Source organism: Thermobia domestica, chromosome 13 (assembly GCF_964235325.1).
Source record: "Thermobia domestica chromosome 13, izTheDome1.hap1.1, whole genome shotgun sequence".
Lineage (NCBI taxonomy): Eukaryota > Metazoa > Arthropoda > Insecta > Zygentoma > Lepismatidae > Thermobia > Thermobia domestica.
In genome coordinates, this window is record NC_137466.1 from 104516757 (window position 1) to 104533707 (window position 16951).

At 34.0% G+C, this 16951-nt stretch overlaps 1 protein-coding gene across 1 annotated transcript in view; it reads left to right on the forward strand.

Annotated features, from left to right (window-relative positions):
- Window positions 1-593: 593 nt before the first annotated feature.
- Window positions 594-16951, forward strand: part of LOC145669258 (uncharacterized) — a 58305-nt gene continuing 41947 nt past the window's right edge. The window contains exons 1-3 of the mRNA XM_081737578.1: window positions 594-723; window positions 6446-6567; window positions 9464-9518. Coding sequence (XP_081593704.1) covers window positions 6496-6567; window positions 9464-9518 — 127 coding nt within the window. The 5' untranslated portion in view covers window positions 594-723; window positions 6446-6495. The remainder of the gene's footprint in view (window positions 724-6445; window positions 6568-9463; window positions 9519-16951) is intronic.

Here is a 16951-nt window from a genome sequence, read left to right on the forward strand (position 1 = left end):
AAAATTACACAAAAATAGTAAACAAGAGAAAACGTGGAAAAGAGGCTTTAAGAAAAAGCCCTGTCCTGCTTCCAGGAAAAGAATCCATGCATATCGTGTGAACGACTGTATTTATTTATTTATTTATTTATTTATTTATTTTTAATTTTTCATCTCTCTGCCCAGTGTGATGAATTATTTTAAAGTACTACTGCAAATGCGATACTGGCCGATTCCTTCAAATTTCGTGAATGACAGTCAATAAGAACGATTCATCAGAAGAATCAATTCATTCATGAATGAACCATTATAATTTCATTCACGGTATGATTCCGTCGTTACGACAGAATCGTTCATGGACATAAGAACAAGTCGCTGCAATATAAATACCGGTAGTATTACACACGAACTATTATTATGGTAAACTACTCACTTCAGTAAATAGTATGTTTATATTGACGTCTAACGTGGTATTAAATTTTTCGTTTTTTTTTTTACAGTTCCATCTATATTTATTTTTTAAAAGAAGCTTTACTTTTAAAATCATGTAAATTAAATTTCAACTTTTTTTTAAAAAAAAGTACATTATCACATAATAAAGAATATTTGCTTTATATTGTTGTGTTGCAACTATTCTTTATATATTTTAATTCATATTCTGTATCTACCGTGGAAATGTAAGGAAAAAAATAGTGTAGGAACATAGCGTAAAAACCAACACATTTCCAAATCATCAAAATTATTGTGAGTATTAATACATTTTGCTTTATTTATGCATTTTGTAATTATTAAACATTCTTTATTTGGAATTAATATAATAGAGATTCGTTTCGTGGTGGAAGTAAGTTTGTATGATTTGCATTCAACACGAAATTTTAGATGTCATCTTATATAGCCTAGGAGCTAAGAGAAAAAATAAGAGATGTTAAACCAAATGATAAGTGAGGAATCATTAAAGGCTTAAAAGGTTGAGTTTGAACTTGTTGAGTATTAGCTAAGCTTGTTAGTATAATAGTTTCAGTCACAAATATATTATAAACTTATTTATTGTCGTACTAATTACGGAAAGAATCGACTTACATTCAGATCGTACTGTTATGCATAGTGTGACAGTGCAACTGGTAATTGATGTATTTTCTGCAAGAAATCAAGGCCTGAAGCTTATCTAGGAACAAAATGTATCCTAATATTATGTAATTTTTCTATAGGATAAATACTTTCTTGTATTAGTGGTTGTATCGTACTCCAATCCAATATAAAACAACATAATTGGATAGGGACATCCCTTCAAGGGCTTGGGTTCAAATTTACTTCTCCTGCCCCAAACGTACAGTCAACGAGAAAAGTTATTTCCACTTGATAATATAGAACGTAATTTTCTGTACATACTAGCTTTACCATCGTTGTACGTTTCAGCTATACCACTGTTATTTCCAAAATAAATTTTACCAAACGGAAAGAAATTTTGTCGCTGACTGTACCTTTCTCCACCCAAATGTACGTACCATTCTGGCCTCCAAATGTACTTTCCCCCAAATTTTACCGTTCTCCAATCTGGTTGTACCATTTTCAATGAAAAATCTTATTCTCCTTAAATGTTCTCATGGGCTCAATCTGCAATCTAAAATTAGCCTGTGGAATATACGTAGTTACGAAAAGGATGACCCAGAGTTTTGAACGCACACTTTTCCGAAGTTTTCAGTTATATCCCAAACGATAATTATCATATCTGATAAAAAGAATGATGTTGCGTACTGTAAATTAACTAGGATATAATTTATCCTAAAATTGTTTTTCTACTTAATGGTGGTATCGATATCTTTGCATCTACCATGACACTAGCAGACTAGCTCGTCTACAAAATGACTTGATGTCTGAGAGACTGACATAACTACCACGAGGTTTAAATTACAAGTTAAGGTAACATCGCATCAGTATCTATCTCAAACAGTTTATTTAAAATTAATTATTTCTAGTTAATATCTTCTGCTAGTAAGCAAATATCTTGGCGCTCATATGACTTGTTAAACTGGTTTAGCTTTAATTTTTAAATTCTGGCTTTACATTAAAATAATTTCCTCGCTCCAATTCCTTAAACTAACTTGAATTCTGCTGTAGTTATCAACGAAACAATTTTCTTGTGTAATACGAACAAAATTATAAGACCGGAAAACTTCACCCTATGATCAAAGTTGAATGAGCTGTTTTTCAGAAAATTGTACGAGAAAATTTTACCCCCAACAGTAAATATCCCATCTCGATTTTCTTAGAGAATTAACTTATACCACAGTGTGAGGTTGTTAATGAACTATTGTTTTTTTTAATATAAACAAAATCGTTAGAACCGTTTTTTAAGTAAATAGCATTCTTTTATTTTTCACCCTTGAGTAAACTACCCTTATTTTAAGGAGTAGAAAGAAAATTGAAAAAATCCTCTGGAGAATCACATGAAAATCTTAAGTTCAAGATTTGGTTGAGATATGTTAAACGGTATGGCTTGTAGGCGAGCCTACACTAGAATGAACATACGAACAAACGGACAGACGTCGAAAAATTACTTACAGTATCAAAAGTTTTCCGTACATCTAGTATGCAAAATGCACCCCCATTTAACTTCATCTAGCAAGAAGCCTTTGGATATAGTATTTCCATCTTTAAAAAAATCATTTTTGAGTTCTTGGTAGTTATCCTACCTCTGTTACTTTGTCACTCACTATTCCTGTAAAGATTTGCATTAATTTCTAGATGATCATTATTGGCCGTCAATTTTCAGCTTTAGTGAGATTTCTCTCCTATTTGGGTATGAGAACAGTCTTGTTCTTTTTTATATACTGATGGTATTCACCTTCTCTTTAAAATTAATTTTAAAGAAGTAGTTACAAATTCTAATTTGCCTCTACCTGTAACATTTGTTTTCTTGATTTTCTAGAGTGTGGGGACCGTGTCATTTCATATTGTAATGACTCTTCTTCTCACTTCTTCCATTGAGATAATCCTTGTTAAATTTTCAGTATCGATATGTTCAAATCTCCTAATTCAACCTCACATTGCGATTGACCATAATTCTTGATAGAGTTCTTTAATCGTCATACCCGTGAGGATGGTACCATTTTAGTGTCTTTCTACTCGCCCTTCGATTATCGTTTCGACGAATTTACAGGGATCTTTCTTTAAAATTTCTTGGCATTATCTGTATTGTTTTACCTTCTTGCAGTTCCTTCCTTTGGTCTTAAGTTCTCATTCATCAGGAGTTTTCTTTCGTTTAAGAATTTTAATTATTTCTTCATTCAATCCGTCTATTTTTCTTGAGTTATACTATATTCTTCGTCCTTTATTTCATCTAACAGTTCTTTCATCGTTTTTGTTTGATCATCCCTTCTGACAACCTCAATATAGTGCTCCACTGTGTGTTTATATATTTATCATTTATGTTTTTTTCTTCATAACTAATTGTATATTCTCTATGCAAGTTTATTTCTGCATGCCAAACTAATTTGCTTATTTCTGTTTCTTTACCTACTTCCTTTATATCGATTGAGTCCTTGAGATTTCCCTCATGATTATTCTCTTTCTTAATTTCTCTGGTTGTTTCCGTACATTTAATAGCTATGTTATTCAACAAGTTTTCTTTCCAGTTAAATGGCATTACGTTGACTATATCCATGGGCCACACCATTATCCATATTTCTATTACTCGTTTATATCCTCAGATTTAGGAGACTGGTATTTACCACTAATTCCTTATGTTTATTTTCTAAATTCAAATTTTCTGAATCTTGAATCTTATTTTCCGACTCTTTCAATCGTATTTTTAAGATATTTTCTTCTTCCATCTGTTGTCGAATTTCATTAATGATTCTATTCCTACAAGTTAACCGCTCCCTAAAGCTTTCATCTTCTAAGTGAAGACAATCTAGTCATTTTCTGTTTTCATCAGCGAATATTATATTTTCTGTTTTCATTTTATTTAATTCTCCCTCTAAATCTCTTAACAATAGCTCTTTCCTGTGGCATTATTTTAAATAACATTCTACTCTTTTCTCTACAATTATATTCTTATAATTCGCTTTCTTTATTGTTTAGTTCATCTTTTACCTTATTAAATTTTATCATACAACTATCCATTATTACTTTATTGAGGTCATCAATAAGATTATTTTAATGCCTCAGTATCGACTATACCTTCTTTCGATGCTCGTATTTCTTCAATTATCATTTGTATTCGTTCTTTATATATATTTTCGAGTCTTGACTTTGTCTCTACCTGCGTTTCGTTAAAAAGTAATTCAAATCTTCCTTTTTGGCTACTTACTTGAGTTGATTTGGATATTAAGTCTCTTGCTATTCACTTTTGTTTCTTATTTCTTACATCCTGCGAGGTCTTGCCAAATATCTTTTTCACGACCAGAAAATTTATATTGGGATTGTTTTATATTGTTCATACAAATCTATATGATTTTGTGTTTCAGAATTAGCTCATTTCTTTCACACACCTTCCATGACATAATCGTGTCTCACTTTATTCCATTAAGATGGATGGTTGTTCATAACATGATGTCCGTGACCAGCTATAGTAGCAAATTACCTTTTACATAAAACATGGTGATATTTAATCGGTTGTGTCTTCTTTCTCGCAAATTTAGAGAAGTGACAGATCATGGCGTTATATTCTTAAAATCTTTATCACATTTACTACAGGTACACATAACCAGCCCGTGGATAGATTTCCGTTTTCAGAAATTCGCATTTGATAGAAATGCCATTTTGAGATGTTAGTTACGGCTGAGTTTAGTAAACGGATACTCAATTCTAAAAACTTCTGTTTCTTCTTACCCAACTTCATCCCCTGCGTTTTCCATTTCCTGATCCTCTTCTCCATATTCTTCGTTGCAATAATCCAAGTCGCTGTCACTTATCATTCCCTGTTCACCCTCAAAAGTTCATTGCTACTAATTGATGCAGCTTGCAATGTTTGTAAACTTCAGTTATGATTAATATGCCAATTTATTGTCAGTTTCTCTCTAAACATTCACCAACACTTCACTAGTACTATTGTTTCGCTATGCATAACAATCCACACTATATAAAGTTCTTTACATTTATCTATGTTATCTATTTTAAACTCTTTATTAATTACGTAAGTAAATTTCTTGATTTCGTACTTCCATACTTACTTAAATCAGTTGCTCCATTTAATTTGGACAGGAAGCACACTTCCCTGAACAATAAGTGGTAAAAATGCACAGATTCATCGTTCAAAATGTAAACAAACAAAATTTTGAAATAAATGCCACATCCCAAATTGAACTGACTGTAAGTTTCTTATTTCTTCACTAATTTTAATTCTACAAAATTTTCGTCAAAGTTCATGCTTGACACTACACAGTAGTGTTCTGATACTGATATAGAAATTATATAAGAAGTACATTAATATCACTCAGCGTATTTCTTACGGTATAAACAACAAACTTATCCGCGAGATGTTTTTGCTTGTAACTTTATTATTTATTAACAAATTTCCGAATCATTTTCGCTAGTTTTTAGTACAAACACTATGAATTCATCAGCAAATTCTTGATTGTCACTAACACTTGTTTGTCTTATATTGCACTTCATTCAATAAAGTTCACCATAAATTCCTTATGGGTAGAGTATTCACTTATACAGTTTCGTTTATACTTTTCTTTATTTATCAACAGAAATCCACCAATTTTCATAACAATATGCCTGAAACCTTCATGTATCGATAATATTGCATATATAGTCCAAATCATGTCATACCTCTTGAATGTTCAAACTTCGAGGTATCTCATAAGAGTCAGACTTCATTCGAGATAAGAGATTCCTAAATACAATCACTTTATTATATTAATTGTAATTCCACTTCTTCTGTTCCAACCTTTTTTTCGCTTGTAGGTCAAATATTAAAAGAAAAACGCTGTTAAACGTGTCTTATTATCTTAAATAGGAAGTCTATATAATCTGCAGAGATTCTGATATATGGACATTTTAATATAATAATTGTCACCCCTATTCTCCCCTTCCCTGTCGTATTTCCAAAAATCGTTACTTGCTGGTACTTTACGTCACAAATTATATGCCCTGTCTAAATTTCAAACTTCTATCTACAGCGATTTGACCTGGTCGATGATCAGTCAGATAGTCATTCATTCACTCTGAACTTTTTCTTTTAGAGATTTGCTTTTTTTAAAAAAAAACGCCACCGGAAGGATGATCTTTTTTCGAGATAGGAGAAACATGCTAGTTCTTGTTAAAATTTCAGGTCCAAATGATACATACAAAAAATTGTATTATACTGATCGAAACAAATGTGTCCGTATAACATTGAAGAAAATTTACTGTGAAACGTGCAGAAAGTACTAACGATAAAGAAAAAAACTGTAGAATCTGTCAGTGGCATTTGGTTAAAATTTAAATATCACATTAAACCTCACCTTTCTTTCAGAGTTGAACTTACTTAAGAAAAAATCTTACTTTGTTTTCATCTAAGAGGCAATGGCACTAAAAATTAAGTATGAAAAGGGACAACTGCAGCGTGGGACAACGATTGTGGCTTTATTAAGTACAGTAAGTGTTTTATCGTATGAATTCCAATTTCAGCATAGTTTTGTGAATAGTTTCAGTCATGGATGACACCTAGTCTAAGTTCAAGGATACATACCCCAAACTCAATAGTTCTGATGGCAGTAGTTCACTAAGTTTTCCTACCCTAGCTCTTTTATGGTATCAGGAATAAACAGCTCATATTACAAGGATTGGTTCGGTTCTGAAAACCGTTTAGTTCTGAAAAGGGAATTTAGGTATGACTTCTGCGAAGTTATACCTGCTAATAGCTATAAATAAAACTATGTGCTACCATTTATACGGATAGTGAATTCAGACAATTTTAAGCATTTTAAGCATTTATAAAGCAATCATTGAAGATCTATGCATATGTTGAATTGAGTTGATTTTGAATTTAGCGTTCCTTTCAGCGGCGAGGCTAAAGGACTGCTAAACTGAATGGTTACTCCACTCACACTGAATTGTAGTTCCAGTTCCTCACATGTCTGGCCACAGTTCGCCTCAATTGTTGCCTGAAGATCTTCGTCTTTTGGGACGTGGTGCATCTTCGATTATTTCGTCACTGTCCTTAAACTTGTTAAAGCACTGTTGCACTGTCCGCGTAGTCACGACACCCTTACCAAAGGCCTGGCGCATCTTTCATCCGGCTGCAGTGTCATTTGTCCCCAGTTTGAACTCGTACAGCATACACACCCTTATGATGCTCTGTGGAGGTCCCATATCCACTCTGTCCTTACGCAAGTTCACAGTATAACTGAACTGCCACAACACGTAATATGTTGGATATACCCACACCAACAACTGACCCTTGCCTTATCTCCATTCGCATTGAACTCACGGTGTGAGGGCTAATTGAACACGGACCTCCACAAATAGCGACATAACTTTCTTGGTTATCTTTATAATTGTACTCTACAGTCATAGAGTGTACAAAAGCAATAATATACAAATTACTCGCAAGTATTATCATCAATGCCGTAAGTTATGAATTGTTGTCAATTAAGCAAAAATTTGCTATGTTTTTAAAGATCAATATATCAACTTATTGCAAAGGCTGATTTAAAACAACTGAGAAAACATTGAAGGAAAAACGATACGTAACTTAATTCTGTATGTTACTTTTTTTGGCAAGAATGTGATGTTCGTCAAATTTTAACGCCTACAAATGGATATTTTCTTGAGCAGGAAAAGTAAATGTTAATATGAATAGTATATTCCAAACTATTTCCTGTTGACATTTGCTCGTCTTTATAGACGTTAAAATTGAAGAGTGTCTATTTTTACCAAAAAGTGACATTGGCCCTTTTAGATCCAAGTCACATAACTTAACAAAGAAGTTATCAATGCAACTTATCAATGCAAGTGTCTCGGCGTTATGTCATTTTTCAATCGTCTCCTGGAATTATTTTTTTCTAGAATGCTGGCTAAGAATCCGTGATAGTGCTCTTATGAGTTGTTGATCAGTCTCAAATTTTCGTTCCACGGTAACCGTTTATCTAAAATGGGAAATAGCCAGAAGTCACATGGATACAAATCTGAATATATGAAGGTTGACATTATTGAACATACAGTTTCTATAAGAAATAACTGTATTGACCATCTGTAGTCTGGGGTTATCGAGGTGCAACAACAGATTGGTTTTCATGTGAGATACATCCATTGTTTCGCACCATATAATTCCTCAATGTCTACAGCACTGTTCTGTAATAATCATCATTTACTGAAGTGTTAAGGGAAACGGTGTGTTGATATATCAGACCTTGACAGTCAAAGAATGCAATCAATATAATTTTTCCAGTTGATTTTGATTGGAGATTTCTTTCTTGCCTTAGGGAATGAAGGCGATTTCCAAGTGCTGCTTTGGCGAGTAGATCTCCCTGAAGAAGACAGAAAGTTTATCCTACAGATTTATTCAGTTGGAAACAAAACTTCCTTCGCATACAAATCCCAAACACTTGTAAGGATACAAAAATCACCGCTCACTGAACTTTGCCTAATAATCAGCACAAGCGTGATGTGATCTCTCGAATGATAGGGATAGTGAATTTTGGACAATATTTTAGTTGAATAGAAATTAAAATTTAAAAGTTATCTATAATTGTAAGCTATATCAAATTAATCCTGCTACGTACTGTCACTGTGTTAGCGCCATGATGGAGAGCTTATTGAGGCTATTTGTAGTATCCGTATCACCTCAATAAGTGACATGGTTCGTTCTGGTATAGCATCATTTTTTAGGTCTACAAATTAATTGTTTTCTCCCTTTTTTCGAAAATTGAGCATGAGAATTTACACTCAAGCATATCATTTTGTTAAACTCAAAAGTTCTGTCGCTTGGTATGTTTCTATCTTCCGGCAATTTTTCGTTAAACGCTAATGATAATGAAGAATATAATTGGTTTGTGTTTCACACGTACACTAGGTACTAACAATACAATATTTGTTGTTAATTATTTGTAACAAATTCTTCATAAAATTCAATGCAAATTGATTCTTTTGTAATATATATATATTTTTTTATATGGAACAAATTAGTAGGATCTCTATTATTTTATATGGGGAAATTGGATTCGGGATAAGGTATTTTGAAGATAACAGTACCCTTATGGAACGAAGCAATGGAATCTATTATTTTATATGGGGAAATTCGATTCGTGAAAAGAGATTTAGAAATAAAAGTAACTTTTTGTAACGAATTAATGGGATGTTACATGGGAAAATTCGATTCGACGTACATATTTCTGAAGATTCGAGCAACTTTCCAAAATGGATTAATCTTTTAAGTTTAGTTTATGTGTTTATTATTACATTGTATTGTACTGTATTACATTGTATTACATTGTATTATACTACTTTACAATTCTCATTTCGAAATATCTTCTTTTTTATATATATACAGCTTTTGACAGTAATACTACGATTGTATCGTTTGGATCAGCATTATGCTACTTTCGGTACGTATATTCGAAATTATTTTCTGCTCACTAGAGTGCTTATAACGTTCAATTTCTAAAATTTTCTAATTTTTAAGAATTTATATTATAATGAGCGTTAATATCTGTGAAATTCTGCTCAAAATTTGCTGAAAGCAGTTACAGTACAAAACCGAGCAATGTTTTGGATCATATTTTCTTTAATAATTTTTGTAACATTATTTCATAAAGGTGTAATCAAGTCCGTATTAAGATAGTATTATACGCCCCTGAATGTCTACTACAGAGTTACAGAATGCAACTTCTTATTTGAAGTAGAACAGCTGATGAGTTGTATTATGTTAAAGCTAAATGTTGAAGTTACAAAATAAGTGTGCGAAGATTATTTTGAAATTAAAAATAAATTAAAATGATAGCCATTTATCAATCTCCCTCTGTTTACATATATTGAAACACAGATACAAATAACTAAACAACAAAAGTATTTGTTTTTCATTATTCATCTTATCGTATACAAACTAATATATAGTTACTAACCCGTTTTATAGTTTACCCTCACGGGTATATGATCAAGTATATGCTTTCGGTGCGACAGACACGGGTTTGATTCGCGGTGAGACTTGATGCGCTTCGAATTCTTATATAGAAATTTAATAAATACTAAAAGAGATTTTGACTTCCAAATCAATCAAGGAACCTAACCCGCTGTAGAGCTAACAAAGAAAAAAATGTGGTTAATATCAATTCAATGTGGAAAATAAGAATATCATGAAGAGTACTGAAATAACATTTTCGTTTACACTATATTATTATTATTATTATTATTATTATTATTATTATTATTATTATTATTATTATAGCAAACTTCCTCTTTACTTAACTTAGGCGTTCGTTTATGCGGATACTCCTCCGAGATGCCGGAACAGTTCTTAATTAAATTGACAGTAATTCCAGAATACGCAATGAGTGTCGTCAGGAGTCGCACGTCCCGATCGAATATACCATTGAAGAATAACCACCAAAAAACGGGATGCCCGTACATTTAACTTTGGAAAAGCATTTGGAGGGCGAATTGTTATTGTAAACAATGGAAAATAGAATTTTCAGCATTATAAATAGAATTTTCAGCATTATAAATAGAATTTCCAGCATTATAAATAGAAATGAAATGAAATGAAATCTTTAAGTTTAACGTCCCACGGTTATGCCGGTTAGGCTAAAGGAGACGGTGATAATGAGAAATGAGTGAAATGGTGGAATGAAGAAAGTGGGAGGAAACGGGAGAACCCCTAGAAAACCCACGAGCACGGTGTTTGTCCACCACAAAGTCCACGCGGCGCGAGCTGCATTATAAATAGAATTTTCATCATTATAAATAGAATTTTCAACATTATAAATAGAATTTTCAGCATTATAAATAGAATTTTCATCATTATAAATAGAATTTTCAGTATTATAAATAGAATTTTCAGCATTATAAATAGAATTTTCAGTATAGTGGGGTAGGGTAAACGAAGAATCTTGCAAATCGTGATACAAACATGCCATTTGGTGACGTGGTAGACCAGTACCTAAGGATAAAATTTAGATGTAGACCCCAAACATCAAACCCTTTATTTGCCACTGTGACGTCATCATACAACATGGCCGCCCGGACATTACAGAAACACCGTTTCTCACAGTAACATCTTATAAAACTGTGATTACAAACGATTCACATAAAATTTTGAATTCCTATTACTCATATTTGCTAATAAAAGGTACATTTTTTGTCACTGAATGCTGTAATTAGTGTTATACTGGGTGAAACAAAAGTCCGTTAAAATCAACTTCGTTATTATTGCAGAAATAAAGAAAGGTAAAGAGAAAAAAATTGTTGGAAATATGTCATCTTCAATTTAATATGTTGCAACCTTTAAAACTGGGCGGAGTACCTGGACCTCAAGTAATGGAACTATAATAGTCAAGAGTCCAGGTATATATCTGAGTGAGGGAGACGTTGCAGAATTGATTTACGGTGCTTGCTTACAGAATACAGAAGATGATGGAATGTGTTTGGCTAGGGCTGCATCCATCGTGCGGAAGCACATGTTTAAAGCTTTCCCACAATTCAATGGGCATTTTACCACAGCTTGCCAGGAGCAATCAGTTCCACAATCACTAGTAACACTTGTACGGGTGATTCTTGAAGGTCCTAATATTGCAAATGAAGAAACTGTTGATGTAAGCCGTGCTGCGCTGTCAGTGTCTCAGTTACTCCGGTTTAACGCAGTGAGACCAGAAAGCAAGCAAGGACATGGAAATGTACGTTATCCACAATCTAGCGAGACTCCCCTGCCCCTGTACATTGGATTAATGATCCATTCAAAAACGCGGAACAGAGGGATTATAAATAGACTGAATAAAGTAGCTGTGAGTGTATCATATTATCGAGTTCGGGATGTATCGGCCACCATGACCAATGCACTATGTGAACAATTTGAAACTAAGAAGAGAGTACATCAAGATAACCTTTAAGCAGGCGTTTTTACTTATGCTGCCATAGACAATATCGATCACAACCCGTCGTCAGCAACCTCTACGCAAGCATTTCACGGTATAGGAATTTAGCCAGCGATACTGGGGTTATAATTAGCAAGTGGTCCCGCAAATGCAAAGGTGACTTGCCTGCATAGTTCACAAATGTTCCTCAGATGTCAATGCTTAAATCATATGTGCCTCTTTCTACCGTTAATAGTGTTGAATTACCCGCTACAGGAAGATAGTTTATCAAATATGTGGTTGAAAGCAATCGAGATTATTGTCAGAGAACGTCAGTATTTCCGAAGAACATATTACCTGGGCAGCTTTCCATTTCCAGCAACTTCGTGGTAAGATTCAACCTACAAGTCGATGTGTTCTACTACCCTTGTTGCCAGACTCCATAAACTCGCCTGCCATGATTCGTCATTGCTTTGACATAATCATTCAGACTGTGTCATCACTTAATCCTTCCCAAGTCCCCGTGGTTACCTGTGATCAACCCGTTTTTGCTATAGGGAAGCAAGTTCAGTGGTTCCAGCCTCTTCAGTATGGGGAAAACTAGAAGGTAGTTATGATGGGTCCACTTCATATTGATATGGCAACCTTAGAAATGTTGGGTAACTGGTTGACTGAGAGTGGGTGGACTAATCTTCAAGTGGAAGCAGGCGTAACCACTGCTGGAAAAGCAGATAATTGCTTACATGGATTCCACGTGAAGCGAGCGAGATATGCTCACGAAGTGACATCTGCAGCCCTATACATAATGCTGAAGAAAGCATACTCAGAGAGTCCCCAAGAAAATGAAGAGTGGGTTAAAATTAGACAGAATGAATCCGTTCAGTTTAAATACTGGTACACAGTATTGGAACTTGAAATGTTTCTCTTTAGACTCTTGCACAGCTTGCGTTCTGCAGATTTTAAACTCTACATCAGTTCCCTGGTTGTGTCCCATCAGAGTTGTGTCCCTGGATGTTCGCCTTGGACCACACGCGCTACGCACGTTGGATGCCAATATTTGTTAAGTCATTACAGGAGCTCAGTTGCAGACATCCTACCATTTATGAAGAGTTTGTGCGAGGAGGTTTCGTTGGTACTAAGACAAGTTGTCCTCATTCTTGTATGGGTCATGATCAAGAACATGATCAATGCATGAACAATGCAACAAAGTCGTCAAGTCTGAAGGTGGAGCAGTTGGAATAATTGACAATCCTTCAGCGCTCTTGAAGTGGATGGTGTCTGGTCCAGTTAGTGCCAATCTCATTTCCAATTTTGAAGAAGAATACAGATTGTTACTTGATGAAGGTGATTGTCAGACACATCATGAAGACACTGTGGCTGCCAATAAACGATTTGTAAAAGACGTCTCAAGACTAGTGTGTACATTTTCAGAAGACGACAGAAATCCTTTCACGCAAGACGGCACTGACCTTGTAAGCATAGTGTCTGACGTCATTATGAGCGAAGATGCAGTTGCATCAGTGTACAATGCTAAAAAGCTCGGCAGAGACCAGTACGACAGCTTTAAAAAAGAACGCTTAATGCAGTGCAGTAAATCAATTTTTGAACCAATTCATCGAAATAATCTAGCCCTCCACCGCAAACAAATCACAAAGACCACTGCCGCACACCGCAAGGTTAATATCATGAAAAATGATTGTTCTCTTTTCAGCCGAATGTTTATTGCTTGTCAGAGCCGACAAGGCGATCTTTCTGACTTCTTCGCTCATGAAAATTTGTAGTATACTCCATCACTTTCTGACGATGGTTTGATTAGCAAGGGAACTAAGTCAGATGTTGTTATGTGTCTGGAAAAGTTCGGAGATTCCCAGCATAATGCTCTCCAGGCCACATGTGTGATACTTGATGGTTCTGCTGTCATACACATTTTCACAGAAACCTTTCGAGATTACTTTGATACGAAAGTGAAACCATATATATTATCAATCCTCACGGACAAAACTAGAGTGGACTTTGTTTTTGACCGCTATCTACCAGGCAGCCTGAAAAGTGAAGAGCGTCAAAAACGAGGTATTTCGCCATGGGTGCGAGTTGGGGACTCTACTCGGATTCCTAAAAATTGGACCATGTTTCTGTATAATGAAGACAACAAACAAGGGTTATTCCAACTCATTGCAGACTTCTTGTCAAATATTGACACACCAGAAGGCAAGACTGTGGTCTGCACTAAAGACACTGGCATGTGGAGCACGCCCAATGTTGATGTTTCCAAACTCGCACCCTGTACACATGAAGGAGCCGATACGCGACTACTTCTGCATGCCAAACAGGCCAGTGATTTTGGTCAGAAATCGATTCTGATGTGGTGGTGCTAGCTTTACATGCCTTTCCCAACCTTTCCCAACCTAACCCTGTCTCATCTATGGATTGATTACGGAGTTGGAAGGAATCGAAGAGACCTTCCTGTCCGTGAGTATCCAAAAGAGCTTGAAACCAAGATTTGCAAAGCAATTCCATTCTGGCAAGTATTCACTGGCTGCGATGCAGTATCAGCTTTTACAGGATGTGGGAAGAAAACAGCCTGGGAAGCTTGGCAAGCAAACTCATATGTCACTGATGCATTTATGGAGCTTTCACATTGTCCTTCGGAAATTGCAGACAGTTCTTTTAGAGAAGTGCAGCGCTTTACTGTGTACTTGTATGATCGCAGCAGCAACGCAGAGAGTGTTAACGAATGTCAGAAAATGCTCGTCACCAAGAAAGGTCGTTCACTGGAAAGTGTGCCTCCAACTGAAGGAGCACTTCTTTAGCATGTGAAACGAGCAGTGTTTCAAGTTGGAAATATTTGGTCTCAATGGCATAAGTTAAAACCTAATATACCTGATCATCAGCAATGGGGATAGAAGAAAGCTGGTGCTTCATACTCACCTTTATGGTCTTTACTGAAACAAATGTCTGAACACTGCCAAGAGCTTGTTCACTGTGGGTGTAAATCACTGTGTTCGCGTGCATGTAAATGTGCTAAATTATTTCTTCCCTGCACACCATTGTGTGTGTGCGATGGTCAGTGTCAAACAAATACTTCCAATGAAAATTAGTGGTCTATGAGTGACGGAGGTATGTTAATGTTAGAGGAAAGAAATATCGTGTAATATGCACACTCATGATTATCTTGATACGAGAGGCGGCTTGTGAGAGAAGTTGCACCGGTAAAAATTAATGTTTTTTCTCTTCAAATTAAGTAAAAAAAGTTAATTAATATAATAATTGATATATATAACAATCAGTATATTAGGAAAGTTTTCATCTTTGAGTTTTAATAGAAAAATCCAAATCTTACCTGTGACTTCCCTCGCGAGCCGCCTCTGCTTAATACTCGTTATATAGTGATACTTTTTTTCTATTATGGCAATGTGGAAGACTTTAATCAAGACATAATTCAGTTCATCACATCAAAATATAGAATGTATTGTTTGTAATCAACGGTTTATGTGCCTTTACTGTGTTTCTGTAATGCCCATGTCGGTCATGTTGTATGATGACGTCACAGGGGCAAATAAAGGGTTTGATTTTTGGGGTCTACATCTAAATTTCATTCTTAGGTATATATCTAGTACATTACTAAGTGGCATGTTTGTATCATGATTTGCTAGATTCCCCTATCTCGTGACGTTACCCTACTCCACTAGTATTATAAATAGAATTTTCATCATTATAAATAGAATTTTCAGTATTATAAATAGAATTTTCAGCATTATGAATAGAATTTTCATCATTATAAATAGAATTTTCAACATTATAAATAGAATTTTCAGTATTATAAATAGAATTTTCAGTATTATAAATAGAATTTTCAGTATTATAAATAGAATTGTCAGCATTATAAATAGAATTTTCATCATTATAAATAGAATTTTCAGTATTATAAATAGAATTGTCAGCATTATAAATAGAATTTTCATCATTATAAATAGAATTTTCATCATTATAAATAGAATTTTCAGTATTATAAATAGAATTGTCAGCATTATAAATAGAATTTTCAGTATTATAAATAGAATTTTCAGTCTTATAAATAGAATTTTCAGTATTATAAATAGAATTGTCATCATTATAAATAGAATTTTCATCATTATAAATAGAATTTTCAGTATTATAAATAGAATTGTCAGCATTATAAATAGAATTTTCATCATTATAAATAGAATTTTCATCATTATAAATAGAATTTTCAGTATTATAAATAGAATTTTCAGCATTATAAATAGAATTTTCAGTATTATAAATAGAATTTTCAGTATTATAAATAGAATTTTCAGCATTATAAATAGAATTTTCATCATTATAAATAGAATTTTCAGCATTATAAATAGGGCGAAGCTCTTTTCGTTTACTTCTGTAAACACAAGTTTTTCAAAGCCATTATGCTTTTCGCTTATATGCCAAATTCAACTATTCGCATGTCGTGTTCGGTCACTTAAACAATCGATGCACTAAAACATTATATGAATAATCAATAAAGGTGGATCACTTCGCTCCAAATTTGCAATTAATGTATACCTAGTTAGTCCTTTGTTATAGAAGCCAAATTCTTGAATCAGCTAGCAGAAAAGTTCAAGTATGATAAAGTTAAGTTGAAAAAAGTATATTTGTATGAATTAATATTCTTCAGAAATACGTAGGTTAGCGTATTAGTTTCTTTCTTTTAATAAAAGTGATAGAAAACAATAATTGAAAATTGAAAATGAAACAAAATTTCTAGTTTCAGGCCACTTGCCTATGCACTTTAGGCTAAGAGACGGATGGGTAATAAAAGTGAATAATTAAGAAAGAATTGGTAGATTGTTAATTTGGAAGGAAATGGAATAACACCGAGGAAAAACCACAAACACGATGTTATCAACCAAAAGCTTGATGATGTGGGAGCGAACCAAGAATCTCTCGCACTAGATGTGAGAGTTAAACTAGATTTT